Below are 14,774 nucleotides of genomic sequence, written 5' to 3'. Positions count from 1 at the left end.
TGTAATAATTATAGGTTAGGCTTTCGTGCACGTACAACTATTTGAGAGTCGCAAATAACCTGTTTAAACGCTATTTCAATCACCTGACACTATACCGCCTATTTAGTGTAAGAATTAGACTTTAAGTTTTAATAGGGGTAGATTTTAAGTTTTAATAATCTTCAATTTAGTAACTAAGAACAATGTTTGAGCCCGTACTATTGAACTCAACCGTTTTAATAGCCACGTTTTCACTTTATGCTCCTGATGACAGTAAAGAGACATGGCCGGCTATGCTCGCCCTGACATTCGCTCTGACAGATGCTCGGAACTCACTCAGTGAGAACGTCACAACGAGAGTGCCCTGTGGTGTCGCAACATCCCCCCGCCCGTGTAGTTCCGGAAGATGCAGATACCTGAAGGTCCAGGAGGGCTAGCTTTACGGCTGGTCTTGTAACTAGTCCATTCTTTGTCTTTACAACAGCGCGCCTTACTTGTCCATCAGCTGCTTTCATCACGTCCACAACCTGACCTCTCAGCCATCCGTTACGCTTCCCATCCTCGACTACTATTACCAGATCTCCAGATTCAAGCGGTTTCGTAGGTTTGAACCACTTAGTGCGCCGGGTTATCATCGGAAGATATTCGCGAACCCAGCGGGTCCAAAAATGGTTTACCTAGGTCTGCGCGAGGCGCCAACTGTCTCTCAACGTGTTCAAATTTGGGTTAATAACCAATTCCGGTTGCACGACCCCTTTGGTGCCGAAAAGCAGGAAGTGGTTTGGAGTTAATGCCGCCTGCTCCGAACACTCAAGTGGAATGTAGGTAAGCGGTCTGGAGTTGACAGTTGCTTCAGCTTCCAGAATTACCGTTTGGAAAACTTCATCACTCGGGTGATGCGGATGGTCGGCGATCACTGATATGGCTGCCTTCACGGAGCGTACCATGCGCTCCCACGATCCACCCATGTGGGGCGCGGACGGTGGGTTGAAGCACCATCTGGTTTTGGCGCTGATAAACGTGACAGCACAGTCTTCGTGAATTTGCTTTGTCAGTAAGTTACTTGCCCCCACGAAGTTCGTCCCATTATCGCTGTAGAACGCCTCCGGAAAACCTCGACGAGCTACGAAGCGTCGAATCGCCATTATACATGACTGGGTGGACAAGTTGTACACAAGCTCCAAATGTATGGCGCGTATCGCAAGGCAGGTAAATAACGCCACCCATCTCTTTACCAGACTGCGCCCTTGTTTGACCATTACTGGTCCAAAGTAGTCCACCCCCGTATGTGTGAATGGCCTCACAAATCCAGTCACTCTGGCTTCGGGTAACGATGCCATCATAGGTAGTTGTGGGGTAGCCTTTTTAATGCGACAATGCAGACAGCTTTTGGATACTTGGCGGATCAAGCTTCGCAGGCCTGGTATGAAGAATTTTTGGCGCATCTCATTGCACACCGTCTCTCCGTTCGCGTGAAGGAACCGCCTATGGTACTCTCCCACTAGAAGGATGACTGCAGCGTGCTTCTTGGGTAGCAGAATCGGGTATTTTACCTCTACCGGTATCATCGGTGCTGCTGTAATTCTGCTGTCCATCCGAATGACTCCGTCTTCATCAATGAAGGGCGAGAGACGGTACAGCGGACTTGCACTAGGAATCGACAATGGATCTTCTGGAAACGCTCTATTATGCTTCAGAATAGATCCTTCGTCAGCGTAGGCCTCATTTTGTATCTGCCGCCAGAGTAGGATTTCAGCATACTTCAGTTCCTCCTGAGCTAAGAAAGCCGGATCATGATGTTTCCCTCCCTTGAAACGACGAATAGCTCTTATTGTATATCCAACGGTTCTCACGAGTCGGTTCCAGTTAGAGAATCTAGAAACGTCTAACAGTGGTTTTTGCTCCATACCATGAAACAAGAAAACAGCGCGGAGCTCAGAGACTGTCTCCAGCTCCTTTTTCGGTAGTTTTGACGGCCAATGCTCTGGTGACATGTACAAGAAATCCGGTGCGTTGTACCAAGTATTGTTGTCGGCGAAAATAGGCTCATCCTTCCACTTGGTGGCCGCATCAGCGGCATTGAGTTTGGATGGCACGTAACGCCATTCGTCAACGCTAGTGGTTGACAGAATCTCTCCCACTCGAACAGCCACGAATTGGTGGAAACGGCGACTGTCAGATCTTAACCAAGAGAGCACTGTCGAAGAGTCGGACCACAGGAAACGTCGTAATACGGGAATATCTAGGCTTAGCAGTACTTTATCCAGCATTCTTACACCGATCATCGCTGCTTGCAACTCAAGACGAGGTACGGAAACAGGTTTCAAGGGTGCGACCTTTGTTTTTGCCGCCACCAGAGTACAACGGACCTTGTTGTTGTTTACCAAACGGAGGTATAATACCGCTGCACACGCCAATTCACTGGCGTCCACGAACAGATGAGCCTCTACGTTGTCGAGAGTAGAACTGTTTATCCCTTTGAAAAAACAGCGCGGTACTGCTACAATGTCCAAACACTGTAAGTGCTGACACCAACGACTCCAGACTGCTCGAAGTTCTTCTGGGATGGACTCATCCCAATCTGTTCCGGATCTCCAAATCAACTGCATAAGAATTTTTCCGTGCACAACAAAATGAGATATCAATCCCAAAGGGTCAAACAGCGACATAATAGTCTTCAGGACTTGCCGCTTCGTTGGTGTGACTGCACCGCCAATCAGTGCTTTGATATCCTCGTTTAGGGTACTTGGATCAAAGGTGAATACGTCCTCTGTTGGCCTCCAAATCATGCCTAACACTCGCTCAGTTCCCAAGGCTTTCTCCAAATTCAAAGATACCGACGATGACGCTTTCTGTTCTCCTATTGCAGCTAGAACCTTAGTGGAATTAGAGCAGAAGTTTCGGATCTCAAATCCTGCTTGTGAGTGGACATATTTCACCTCGTTAACAAGCTGAATCGCCTCTGCTTCCGAGTCTAGGCTATCCAGGAAATCATCCACATAGTGGTTTTCTATAATCGCCTTAGCCGCCCTGGGAAATCTCTCAGCGAACTCTGACGCATTTTTGTTCTTGACAAACTGTGCCAAGCTGGGTGAGCAGGTGGCACCGAAGGTAGCTACGTTCATTACATAGATCTGTGGGGATAATTCCTCGGACGGCCGATACAGAAATCTCTGCGACTGCTTGTCTTCGTTCCTTATAAAAATCTGGTGGAACATCTCTCTTATGTCGCCAACCACTGCGATGTTCCTTTGCCTGAAGCGAAGAAGTACAGCCACCAACGCAACTAATAAATCCGGTCCTGGCATCAGCATGTCGTTGAATGACACTCCCCCGGCTCTTGCTTTGGCATCCCATATCAACCTTATTTTATTGGGTTTTTTCGGGTTCTGTACCACACCCAGTGGTAAGTACCAAACCTTACTCGGATCCGTCGACTGGAGCTCCTCGGAAGTAATCAGACGTGCGTATCCTTTTGATTCGTACTGCGTGATCGTCTCTCTTACTTTGCCTGCCAGAACTGGATCTTTGCTAAACCGCTTCTCTAATGCCTTCATTCGTCGTACTGCCATGGGATAACTGTCAGGAAAGGAGAAGCTATCAAACTTCCACAATAATCCCGTTTCGAACGACCCATTCACACGTCGAGTTGTGGTCTCCATAATTTCACGCGCACGTTTGTCGTCCTTGCCTTCCGGTTTGATGGTCACACTTGATTCCTCAATAGCAAAATAATGCCGCATTCGCTCATGCAGCTCACGATTGTCTAAGTCGTTACTATGGTGGAAATTCAACTGTTCCAACACAGTCTCATCAGCAGAACTCTTGCCAAAAATGCACCAGCCAAGCCTCGTCTTCGTCGCTACAGGCTCGTTGTCTCCACCCTCTCGTACGCGCAGGGACGTTAGCAGTCGAACGTGTTCTAGTCCAATTATGATCCCTGGCGTAGCTTCCTTGTAGCTGCGGATCGGCAGACCCTTTAGATGCGGGTGTATCTGCTGCAACTCTTCGTACTGCATTGTTTGACATGGTAGTCGAAGCTCCTGGACTGTTCGCACGTTGTTGAGCTTAAATTGCTTTCTATCGCCAGAAATCACCACAGTGACCCGTTGAGACCCTTTCTCTTCTCTCGATATGTTACCTGTCCAGCTTAACGAAAAGTTGTCGGTTGGTCCAGTAATACCAAGCGCCATTGCAATGCTAGAATCCAATAAAGTAGAGGACGATCCATCATCTAGGAAGGCGAAAGACTTCATCTGCTGACCATTAGCATGGATAGTTATGGGTAAATATCTAAACAATGAGTACGCTATCGAGGAATGAAGATTTTGATGCACAATACTTTTCACGTTACTTGTTGACTGCGACTTGTTGGCTGTTTCGTCTTTGTACGGAGGATTTCTTGTCGAATGCAGCAACATGTGATGATGAACTCTGCAGCCGTCGACTCCACACTCCCTGTTGGAACGACACGGCCATTTTTTATGTGGTATGAGACAGCTTCGGCACAAGTTTTTCTGTTTGATTGCCTTCCACCGACCGTCCACATCAAGCGCCTTAAACTGCGTGCAATTTACTATCTCGTGGTTCACGCAGCCACAATACGTGCATGTTTTTTTCACCGGTTCCGTTACCGATTTCACCACACTAATATCTGCCTTTTCTGTTCGTATCTCCTCAGAGTGAACATACAACTTCTGTTTCTCCCTTCTTGTTTTGAATGGTTTTGCGGACACACCTACCATATCCACGGGGAGTGTCACGTCCGAAGCCATCATGACAAGCTCGGACATGAAAGCGCCAAACGTCGCCAGGTTGACATTTGTGCTACTCCTCATGAAGGAGGACCATTCCATTTTAAGCTGGGGAGGAAGCTTTTCTACCAGTTCGCAGAGCAATGTCGGATTCCAAAGATGGTTGTTTAAATTTGCGATGGACATGTGATCCACTGCATTCTGTACGGCGAGTCCAAAGGTGATCAACGACTCAAGATTATCTACTTTTGGAGAGGGAACTGCGCGTAGCTTTTGGAGAAGAGAATGTATAAGAATTTCAGGTCTTCCATACAATCTTCTTAAAGTATCAATTACTGCCGGCACTGACTGTGGCATCAGCAACCTGCTCCTAACCGCCTCAAGTGCATTCCCCTTCAGACATCGCTGCAATCTGGCCAGGTTTTCTGAGTCAGTGTACCCGCATGCTTCCGTAGAATTACAGAACGAACTATGAAACAACGGCCATTCCTGAGGGTCGCCGGAAAAGTTAGGAAGTTCCTTAGGCATTACTTGTCTCGCAGCTAGTTGCTCGCTAGAAGGACCCGGACCTCTCATTAGCGTAGTAGAAGGTTGAGCATAACTAATCGGTGGCTCCATAGGATGCCGGAAATATCGGGAAAATCCAGCTGGATGTACTGAACTTATGCCATCTGTTCCTTGAAGACCCCGATGTAGGGCAATGCTCGATGCTACCGTAACTGGATCATTGAATGTGCCGGTCGGTGCAGAGAAACCCGACATGCCGCTGACTATTGTACCACCTCCGTGTCTCATATGCCCTGCTTGCGATGTCGCTGATATAGGATTCCAGCATGACCACGATGGAATAACATTCTCGATACCCGTAGACGGGGGAGGATACGGTACCGTAACTGGTACGACAACAGGAGGAATACCGAGTGCAACATTGTGCACAGACTGTATCGGTCTTTTTTTTTTTTTTTTTTTTTTTTTTTTTTTTAACGAGTAGGGAAATCTGCTATCAGACACCTGAAAAGACAGCTCAGGGAGTGGGGTTTGGTATCCCGTGAAGATCGTGGAGATCCAGACCCACTAAAACCCTACTCGAGTCTCCAGCCTCAATCCCCCCTGGAACCACCTTACCCAAGTAACATTTTTGTTGTATAACAGCTTATCAAGCAGCTATTCAACGGGAATTAGCTATACAATAGTTTAATAAGCTATTATACAACAAAAATGTTACTTGGGTATCGGTATTACTTGAGGGAGGGGCTATTGTGCTTAACGCACGCTCTTAGATAACTACTGGACTATGGTAGTTAGGCTGTTTATTCGCCGTTGATCGGCCTTCCAACGATTTTGTAGCTCAAGTACGATCTGGGTAGCAGCCGCATTGACCGCACCCCAGACGTCCGAGCTAGAACACATCCTTTGGACTAAGTTATCCGGAGTAGTGTCCTGTCCGCTAACTGCCATCATGTTGCTTCTCACGCCCTCGAAACGAGGGCATATGAAGAAAGCATGTTCTGCAGTTTCCTCAACGTCCGCGCATTCAGGACACTCAGGGGACTCCGCATGCCCAAATTTGTGCAGATACTGTCTAAAACAACCATGCCCTGACAGAATCTGTGTCAGGTGGAAGTTGACTTCGCCATGACGCCTGTTGACCCATCCGGATAGTTCCGGGATAAGTCTATGTGTCCACCGGCCTTTTGTGGAATCAGACCATGCCCGCTGCCATGTGATCATCGAGGCCGATCTTGTGGTACTCCGTATGCCTCTAGTTCCACGTTGGTTGAAGCACTCTACGTCCTCGCTGATGATGATACCAATAGGCATCATACCCGCTAAGACGCAGATTGCGTCATGTGAAACTGTGCGGTACGCACTCGCCACTCTTAAGCACATGAGACGATAGGTGCTTTCCAGCTTGGCTAGATAGCTTTTGGTACCTAACGCCGATGACCACACCGGCCCGCCATACCTGAGTATGGACTGGACCACGTTGGCTAAAAGCCTTCGCTTGCTGCCATATACCGCAGAGCTATTAGACATCATACGAGACAATGCCGAAATAGCTGTGGAAGCCTTCTTGCAGGCATAGTCGACGTGGCTCCCGAACTTGAGCTTGTCGTCGACCATGACTCCAAGGAGTTTTAAGAACCGCGTTGACGAAATAGTGCAGTCCCCGACACTGATATTTGCTTGCTGCACCGACTTGCGGTTGTTAACCACGATAACCTCCGTTTTTTGATGCGCTAGGTCCAGTTTCCTGGATCGCATCCAATCTTCAACAATGCTTATAGAGTGAGCAGCCGTCAACTCAACCTCTCTGATAGATTCACCGTAGACTTCCAAGGTGATATCGTCCGCAAAGCCGACAATCGCCACCCCTACCGGAAACTTTAGCTTCAACACCTCGTCATACATGACGTTCCACAACACCGGGCCCAGTATGGAACCTTGCGGAACCCCTGAAGTGATTGGAACGCATTTCTGACCATCCTCCGTGTTGTAGCATAGCACACGATTCTGGAAATAATTTTCCAGAATTCTGTACAGCGACACCGGCACTTGGACGTTCCGAAGCGAGCTGGCTATGGAGTCCCAGCTAGCGCTATTAAACGCATTTCTCACGTCGAGCGTGACAACTGCGCAATAACGAATACCTGTCCTCTTGGGCTGGATTGCCACCTCGGCTGTCTTAGTGACAGACAAGATGGCATCCACCGTAGATTTGCCTTTTCGGAAGCCGAATTGGTTCCTTGACAGACCGTTTGTACCCTCCGTGTACTGTACGAGTCTGTTAAGGATAACCCTCTCCAGCACCTTGCCGGCAGTATCGAGTAGACAGATCGGCCTATATGACGAGGGGACACCCGGAGGTTTTCCCGGCTTCGGCAATAGGACCAGGTTCTGTCGCTTCCATCTGTCCGGGAAGTGGCCAGCTTCCAGGCATCCATTCATTACTGCCCCGAATAATTCGGGAGCCTCTAAAATAGCCGCTTTAATGGCCATATTCGGGATACCGTCTGGCCCCGGTGCCTTGCTCACCTTTAGGGATTTAGCGATATCAATGAGTTCCTCGTTCGTAACCGTCACTTCCTCCCCGACCTCCAAACCGCCGTCGCCCACGTTACTTTGGATGTTCGGCTGGGAGGCCGACCATCCTACGCTATGGTCTGAGATACTGGAACGTCGGCCGTGGGACGACTCAGCGGCCTGGGGCCAGGGCCTTGGCTCGTGGCGCGGAAAGAGGCCCTCGATGATCCGCTCCAGCATCTCTGGCGATTGCTCAGCGGGCGCCATCACACCCTTGGTCTTTGCCATTACGACTCTGTAGGCATCACCCCACGGGTTCGCATTGGCACTAGCACATAACCTTTCAAAGCAGTCTCGTTTACTAGCTTTTATCCCGCTCTTAAGCGCTGCGCGTGCAGCAACGAGTGCTACTCGACATTCAGCCCTGCTTTCATCCGAACGAGCTCTTTGCATAATTCTCCTCGCACGAAAGCACGCTCCGCGGAGTTCCGCAATTTCATCTGTCCACCAGTAAGCCGGTGACCTGCCATACCTAGGACGACCTTTCCTAGGCATGGTAGCGTCACATGCTCGCGACAGTACCTCAACCAAATGATCAGCGTTCGGATCGGGCATACCGCGATCACCGCACTCTCTCCGGATCGCTTCCACAAATACTTCGGGATCGAAGTATGATGTCTTCCATCCACGGGTGGTTGGAGTGTTGGCCCTACTCGCCGCCTGCCGCCTCGTTATCTGACCGACACCATAGCGGACCGCCTGGTGGTCACTGTGAGTGTAGCCATTATCTACCCGCCAGTCTCCTATCAGACCAGGACTGCCGAAAGTCACGTCGATGATAGACTCCGCACCGTTCCTACTGAAGGTACTTGTGTTGCCGACGTTGGCCAGATCTACGTTAAGCTTTGCCAGAGCTTCAAGCAGAATCCGACCCCTATGGTTCGTGCGACGACTTCCCCACTCTACCGCCCAAGCGTTAAAGTCGCCCGCCACAACCACCGGCCTTAAACCAGTCAGCACAACTGATACTCGGTCTACCATCCGCGTAAACTGCTCGATAGACCAACTCGGCGGAGCATAACAACTGCAGTAGAACACTCCACCCACTTTGGCAACCGCAAATCCCTCGTCTGCAGTTGACACAACCTCCTGAACCGGGAACCTGCTTGTTGTCCATATAGCCGCCGTCGCAGACCTATCCGAGACCCAGTTGCCGTTTCCGGCAGGGACGCGATATGGATCCGAGACTATGGCAATGTCCATTGCTGACTCAGAAACTGCTTGGTGTAACAGCTGCTGAGCTGTGCTGCAGTGGTTCAGGTTGAGTTGTGTCACTTGCACTATGAACGTGGCTTAGTCGCCGGCGCACCGGCCGGGCACCTTGGACCTCCCGTTACGTGCTTTGCGTCCCGTTTACCGGTGCAGATCAGGCACTTAGGAGGCTCCGCGCAGTCCTTTGCTTTATGGCCAGCACTGCCACATCTCCTGCACAACTGGCTCCTATCTGGCCCCTTGCAGTTCCAGGCTTTATGTCCGTGCTCGAAACACCGGAAGCAAGCTTCCGACTGCTTGGACACGCTCAGTGGGCATACCGACCACCCCACTTTTAGCCTAGCAGCTTTCAGGGCTTTGTTTCCGTCAATCAGCGGAAGTCGTATGGTGGCTACCTGGGTCCCGGCCGGACCCTTGCGTAGGCGAACCGCCTCGGTTGCCACCACCACTCCACTTTGCTCTTTGAGAGCTTGTACGACCTCACGCACTTCGGTGATCTCGTCCAGGTTCTTAAGCTGGAGAGTCACTTCTGGTGTGAGAGCACGTACCTTCACTCCGTCCCCGAGCACTCCTTCCGCTATTGGCTTGTATGCGGAACTCTTCTTTGTGGCGTCCTTCTTTAACTCGAGGATCATATCGCCCGTGCGTGAGCGGCGGATGCTCCGTACATCCGCGCCCAGATCCTTGAGTAGGGCGTCTCCTCTCATGGCCTTCAGAACCTCCGAGTATTTCGACCCGTCGGTTTTCAGGATAAGAGCGTCGCCCTTCTTCGCTCGCTTTCTTGCCGGTTTAGGTGGAGCAGTTTTTTTACTGGAGCCTCCTCCGCCTTTTCTCTTGGCCCTAACCTCGGTCCACGGGCCACCTGTCTTGGAGCTTCCCGCTGGTTCATCGGTTAGCTCTGCCAACCCGCTAGCCTGAGGGCTTTTACCGATCAGGCGTTTTTTCGGTCCGCCAGGGGTGCTATCCCCCGGGGACTGTCTCGGGCGCTTGGCGGATGCCTTACCGCTGCTGGTAGCGCCTTCCGTAGCCTCCTGGGCCGCGTTACGACACTCCGTCAACGGGCAAGCGTCCGTTTGTACTGCCTTCGACGCCTTCACGGTCACCTTCTTAGCCTCTCCTGCACGCGCCACGAGGTCGTTGTGCGTTTTGGTCACTGCATTCAAGGTTCTCCGAAGCATGAGCAAGCTCTGCTTCAGGTCCTTGGAGAAATTTCCGCGACCTGACGTGAACTCGATTATTACCTCGAGCTGCTGTGACGCTGCTACCACTTTAGGTACAGCATCTCTATTTTTCTCCATCGCCCTGATAAGCGCTGGGCCGTTCATCGCTGTGTCCGGCGTGGTAGGCATACCGCTGCCTTTGCCACCCACACTAGCGCTCCTAGTTGCATCCTTCTCCACCCTTGGTGGAGAACGCTGGATGCCTCCTCTAGCGAACGGGTTTTCCACCGTATCCACACTTGTTGTATTTTTGATTTTGTCTTCCATAAGAATCCCACGAGTTGAGGGGAAAGAAAAGTCCGCCACATCAGAGCCCCTCATGATGCGGTAAGGGCTGATTACTGTGGAGGGCGCTCTGGTACTCCACAGGCTCCGTTTGAGGCTGAGTATTTATAGAACCCCCCCCCACCATTCATCCCTCGGCACGGGTCGCATGACACCTTGGATTAGGGGTTTATCCATTCATGTTTTTACTTTTAGCCATGGATAATAGCTATTAAAACCATCCTCCTTTGGGGGCTTTGGACCCTCTGCTCAGGTTCTCGGTATTTTCAGGTTCATCGAACATGCTTCTACCGAGATCCGTCATTTGCAGGCGGAGAGTTTACACTCAGCCTTCGCATGAGTGCCCCCTTCTCTGTCCGCATACGACCCTAGTTTCCACCGGTTGTCCGATTTCCACTAAGGAGCGTATCCCGGATGGTACCACGAGGAGGTAGAGATAGGAGTTGCTAAATAAGAGGCTGTGGAACTTCGTGATAGTTCTGGAGCGCATTATTCAACCATTTACCATCCAGACTGTATCGGTCTAGTGTTTGCCGAGTGCAATAAAGAAATACCACCCGCAACCGACTGAATTTGATTGGGAGCTAACAGTGTTACCCTATCTGCTGTGGAACTGATGTTCTCTCTATTCACTTCACTACCTGATCTAAAGTATAAACCAGCTGATTGGCTGTTGGACATTTTACTAACTGATGACGACAAATGTCCAGAAGCGGATTGTAGTACTACTGCACAGCATGATGCCGGTGTGTTACTGAGGCTCGTGGAGGGTATACTATTAACTAACATGGGCTTGTTGTTTAATGACGTGTTTGGAATGGATACTGACAAAGTAGGAATAATAGGCACCGAATTATAGTTACTGTTACTGACGGTTTTACTTGCTATGGGATCTACTGTCCCGACTGGATCTATGTGTATCGTTGAGCCACATCTCGAGGTTTTTGATGTACTCACCGGTCGCCTTTCAAACGTGATTTCGGTAGACGATATTACTTTATCTGACAAATACTTTGTTGGATGACTATGGGGAACCGTCGTTGTAACTGCAATCACAGGCTCCGCCACGTCCGAGGCGTTGATCGCAGAGTCGTCCATCGTCGATGTAGCTGTAGGACCGGTTGATTGGGGAACACTAGATTGATGAACTATTCCAGGAATTACCACCGTTGGCGACACGCGACTGGCGGGTGCAACTGTCACTTGTTGGACGGCACCGGCTTGGTGTTCATTGAGCCACGATTGTACTTTCTCCCGACTTGCTCGACTACTCAATCTAGTCTTTCTACTGGTTCCTTCTTCTATATCATCCGCTTCTGCCCAAAGCACATCGTACTTCTGCTTCATGAATTTTTCCTCCGCCTCAGCTAACTTCTGTCGGGTTGCGGCTTCAGCCGCCTGCTCCTCCAGAATTCTCTTCATGTGTAGAGCTTTTTGCTCCTCCACCATCTGCAGGCTTAGTTCCACCTTGGCTGAACGTTTACTTGTAGACGAGCGACCAATAGACTTTCTTGTCTGAGAAATGGCGTCATCTTCCCGCAATCGACACTGATCGCATTTCCATGAGCGATCGGAATCTGCGATAGAGTCCGTTACGCCTGCGCAGTCAAAATGCATCCATGTGTCACATCTATCACAACCAACAAGATGGTCCGCTGTGTCTGGCCGGTCACACTTGACACAGTGTTTTGCGACATCGTTATTACTCATCTTCCGATTAAGAGAAAATCTCTGAAGTTTGTTCCGGTGGAATTTCGGGGAAGCGTAAAACGTTCTGATAGCAGTTCAATCAGCTTCAGAGCTGTAATTATATTTGTTACATTACGATTCATTTTATATAAAGGTTTGCTTACATTTTCGTATGCTTCTTATTATTTAGCCCGAAACTCTTCCCAGGACATGAAAGATGGATTACAATAGCTCCGTCCTAGTTTTAATAATTTTATGTTTAGCATTACAATTTCATATTTAGGTTAAGACTATTGCATGTACTTACAATTTAGAAACAGTTGTAATTAATTAGAATATATCCAATCGTACTAATAGTAGACGTAAGTATCTGTAATAATTATAGGTTAGGCTTTCGTGCACGTACAACTATTTGAGAGTCGCAAATAACCTGTTTAAACGCTATTTCAATCACCTGACACTATACCGCCTATTTAGTGTAAGAATTAGACTTTAAGTTTTAATAGGGGTAGATTTTAAGTTTTAATAATCTTCAATTTAGTAACTAAGAACAATGTTTGAGCCCGTACTATTGAACTCAACCGTTTTAATAGCCACGTTTTCACTTTATGCTCCTGATGACAGTAAAGAGACATGGCCGGCTATGCTCGCCCTGACATTCGCTCTGACAGATGCTCGGAACTCACTCAGTGAGAACGTCACAACGAGAGTGCCCTGTGGTGTCGCAACAATTATAGAAGCAAAATAAAAAATGTTTGTTGGTGGCAATATCTAGGGCAATATAGTTGCCACTGCCTTATAAAGGGTTAAAGTGTACAAACTCAGATTTTGAGTAGTTTTTCAACCAAAAAATTGGTAGTAGGAACTTAAAAGTGCGTTATTTGGCATAGAGAATAATTCAATTATCGGTAGCAAGTAGCCAAAATTGGTTGAAATTTTTACCCAAACTTTGAGTTTGTACACTTTAAGGGCATTTTGAGTAGTTTCAACCTAGCTTTAACCAAATCAGACCTATTTACAGGTAGAATCATTTAAGAGTGTGGACCAGCATAGGAAAATCAACCCTCACTCGGTTTGTTTACGCTTGCGACATTCGCCCTTTTGTTAATTCTATCTTCAAATGTCGACCAGCATTAGAAAAGGGTGGATAAGCCAACTGTCAAACAGAACGAGTGAGAGTTCGATCATTGTCGACCAACATTTGAAAGGGGCGGATAAGCCAACTGTCAAACAGAACGAGTGAGAGTTCATTTTCCTATGCTGCTCCAGCAAAAAATAACTCTCGCTCGGTTTTTTTGACAGTTGGCTTATCCGCTCCTTTCAAATGTTGGTCGACCATTTTCCTATATCCCGCTTAGGCGCGTCCGACAGAAATCGAACAAAAATCTGGCAGCGAAAAACTTTTTCTGCCAGACGTTCTGCCGGATTTCTGACCGCCGTCACCCGTGAAAACTAGAATGACTATATACAGAATGGCGACAATGTCAAAATTGGAATGATAATTATCTGTCAGTGTCATTCCAATCGAGCAGACGGCCTATCCAACGCGTATGCAGGAAAGAGAAAGAAAAACCTTGGAAAAACCGCATTGCATACATTTGGGATGACTTGTCGCCACTCTGTATATAGTCACTCTAGTGAAAACTAGCAGAAATGCCAGGGGTGTGAAATTGTCAAAATTTTGCGGGCTAAACATCCATGGACGGCGACAACTTGGAACCAGCGAGTACACCGAAAATAACAGCTAATATTATACTTAAATTATAGCACAGACAAACAGACATAACACTCGTTTTCCATTCTTCGTACCGATTAAACCGTCATTTCAAATTTAGGCTTAGTTGGGAATGTCTCCGTTTTGGTCAAAGTGGCGCTTTTTGACGAAAAAAGGGGAATTCCCCATAAAACATACTTGCTATTTCGAGGGATACCCATGTTGCTATTTGATATTTGGGAATGTCGATCATAGATGGTGCTAGTGTTCAGGCTAAATGTGAGGTACGATAATTTTTGTTGGTTTTTCCTCCAAGAGTTATGTCTGTTTGTCTGTGATTATAGCTAAAAGGCTGTGCCGTACTGCTTTCTAATTAATTTCAGTAGTCCTAAAATGAATAAACCTATAAGTAGGCACCAGAACCAAAAGTACCAAAACCAATGAGTGGGACATGTACAATGTATATGTAGTTTGACAGCCACACCACCCCGCTGAGAAATAGGGTAGTTTGCCAATTGTTGCTCACCACCCAATTGTTGCCCACTTCTCGGTTTTTGAATAATATCTGAGAATATCTATATTATCGCAGCACTCCAAACAATCAAAACACAAATATATTTCATTACCTTCAAATATGTGTAAACATGATTGTTAGCAAACAAATATTTGGAATAGTAAAATTCCCTCAAAAAATCCAACTCTTAGTAGAGCCAAAATACGTCGAATGCTTACAGTGTGAATTAAGAAATCACTCATCAAATTTAAGCTTATAGATCTCAACAAAAAGCAAATTTACCCCATATTACTTCGTATGCTTTTCAAAATACCCACATTCAT

General features: G+C 48.0%; 1 protein-coding gene across 1 annotated transcript; it reads right to left on the bottom strand.

Annotated features, from left to right (window-relative positions):
• Positions 1 to 656: 656 nt before the first annotated feature.
• On the bottom strand, positions 657 to 12,244 carry LOC128746005 (uncharacterized). Its single transcript, XM_053843060.1, has 2 exons — positions 11,492 to 12,244; positions 657 to 5,003 (listed from the first exon to the last, which is right to left on the bottom strand). Exons 1-2 carry the CDS (start codon positions 12,242 to 12,244, stop codon positions 657 to 659), a joined length of 5,100 nt encoding a protein of 1,699 aa, XP_053699035.1.
• Between the last annotated feature and the right edge of the window lie 2,530 nt (positions 12,245 to 14,774).

The sequence above is a fragment of the Sabethes cyaneus genome, chromosome 1, assembly GCF_943734655.1.
Source record: "Sabethes cyaneus chromosome 1, idSabCyanKW18_F2, whole genome shotgun sequence".
NCBI classification, from domain to species: domain Eukaryota; kingdom Metazoa; phylum Arthropoda; class Insecta; order Diptera; family Culicidae; genus Sabethes; species Sabethes cyaneus.
The sequence above is the reverse complement of the archived record's forward strand: the minus strand, read 5'-3'. Positions and strand labels throughout refer to the sequence as shown.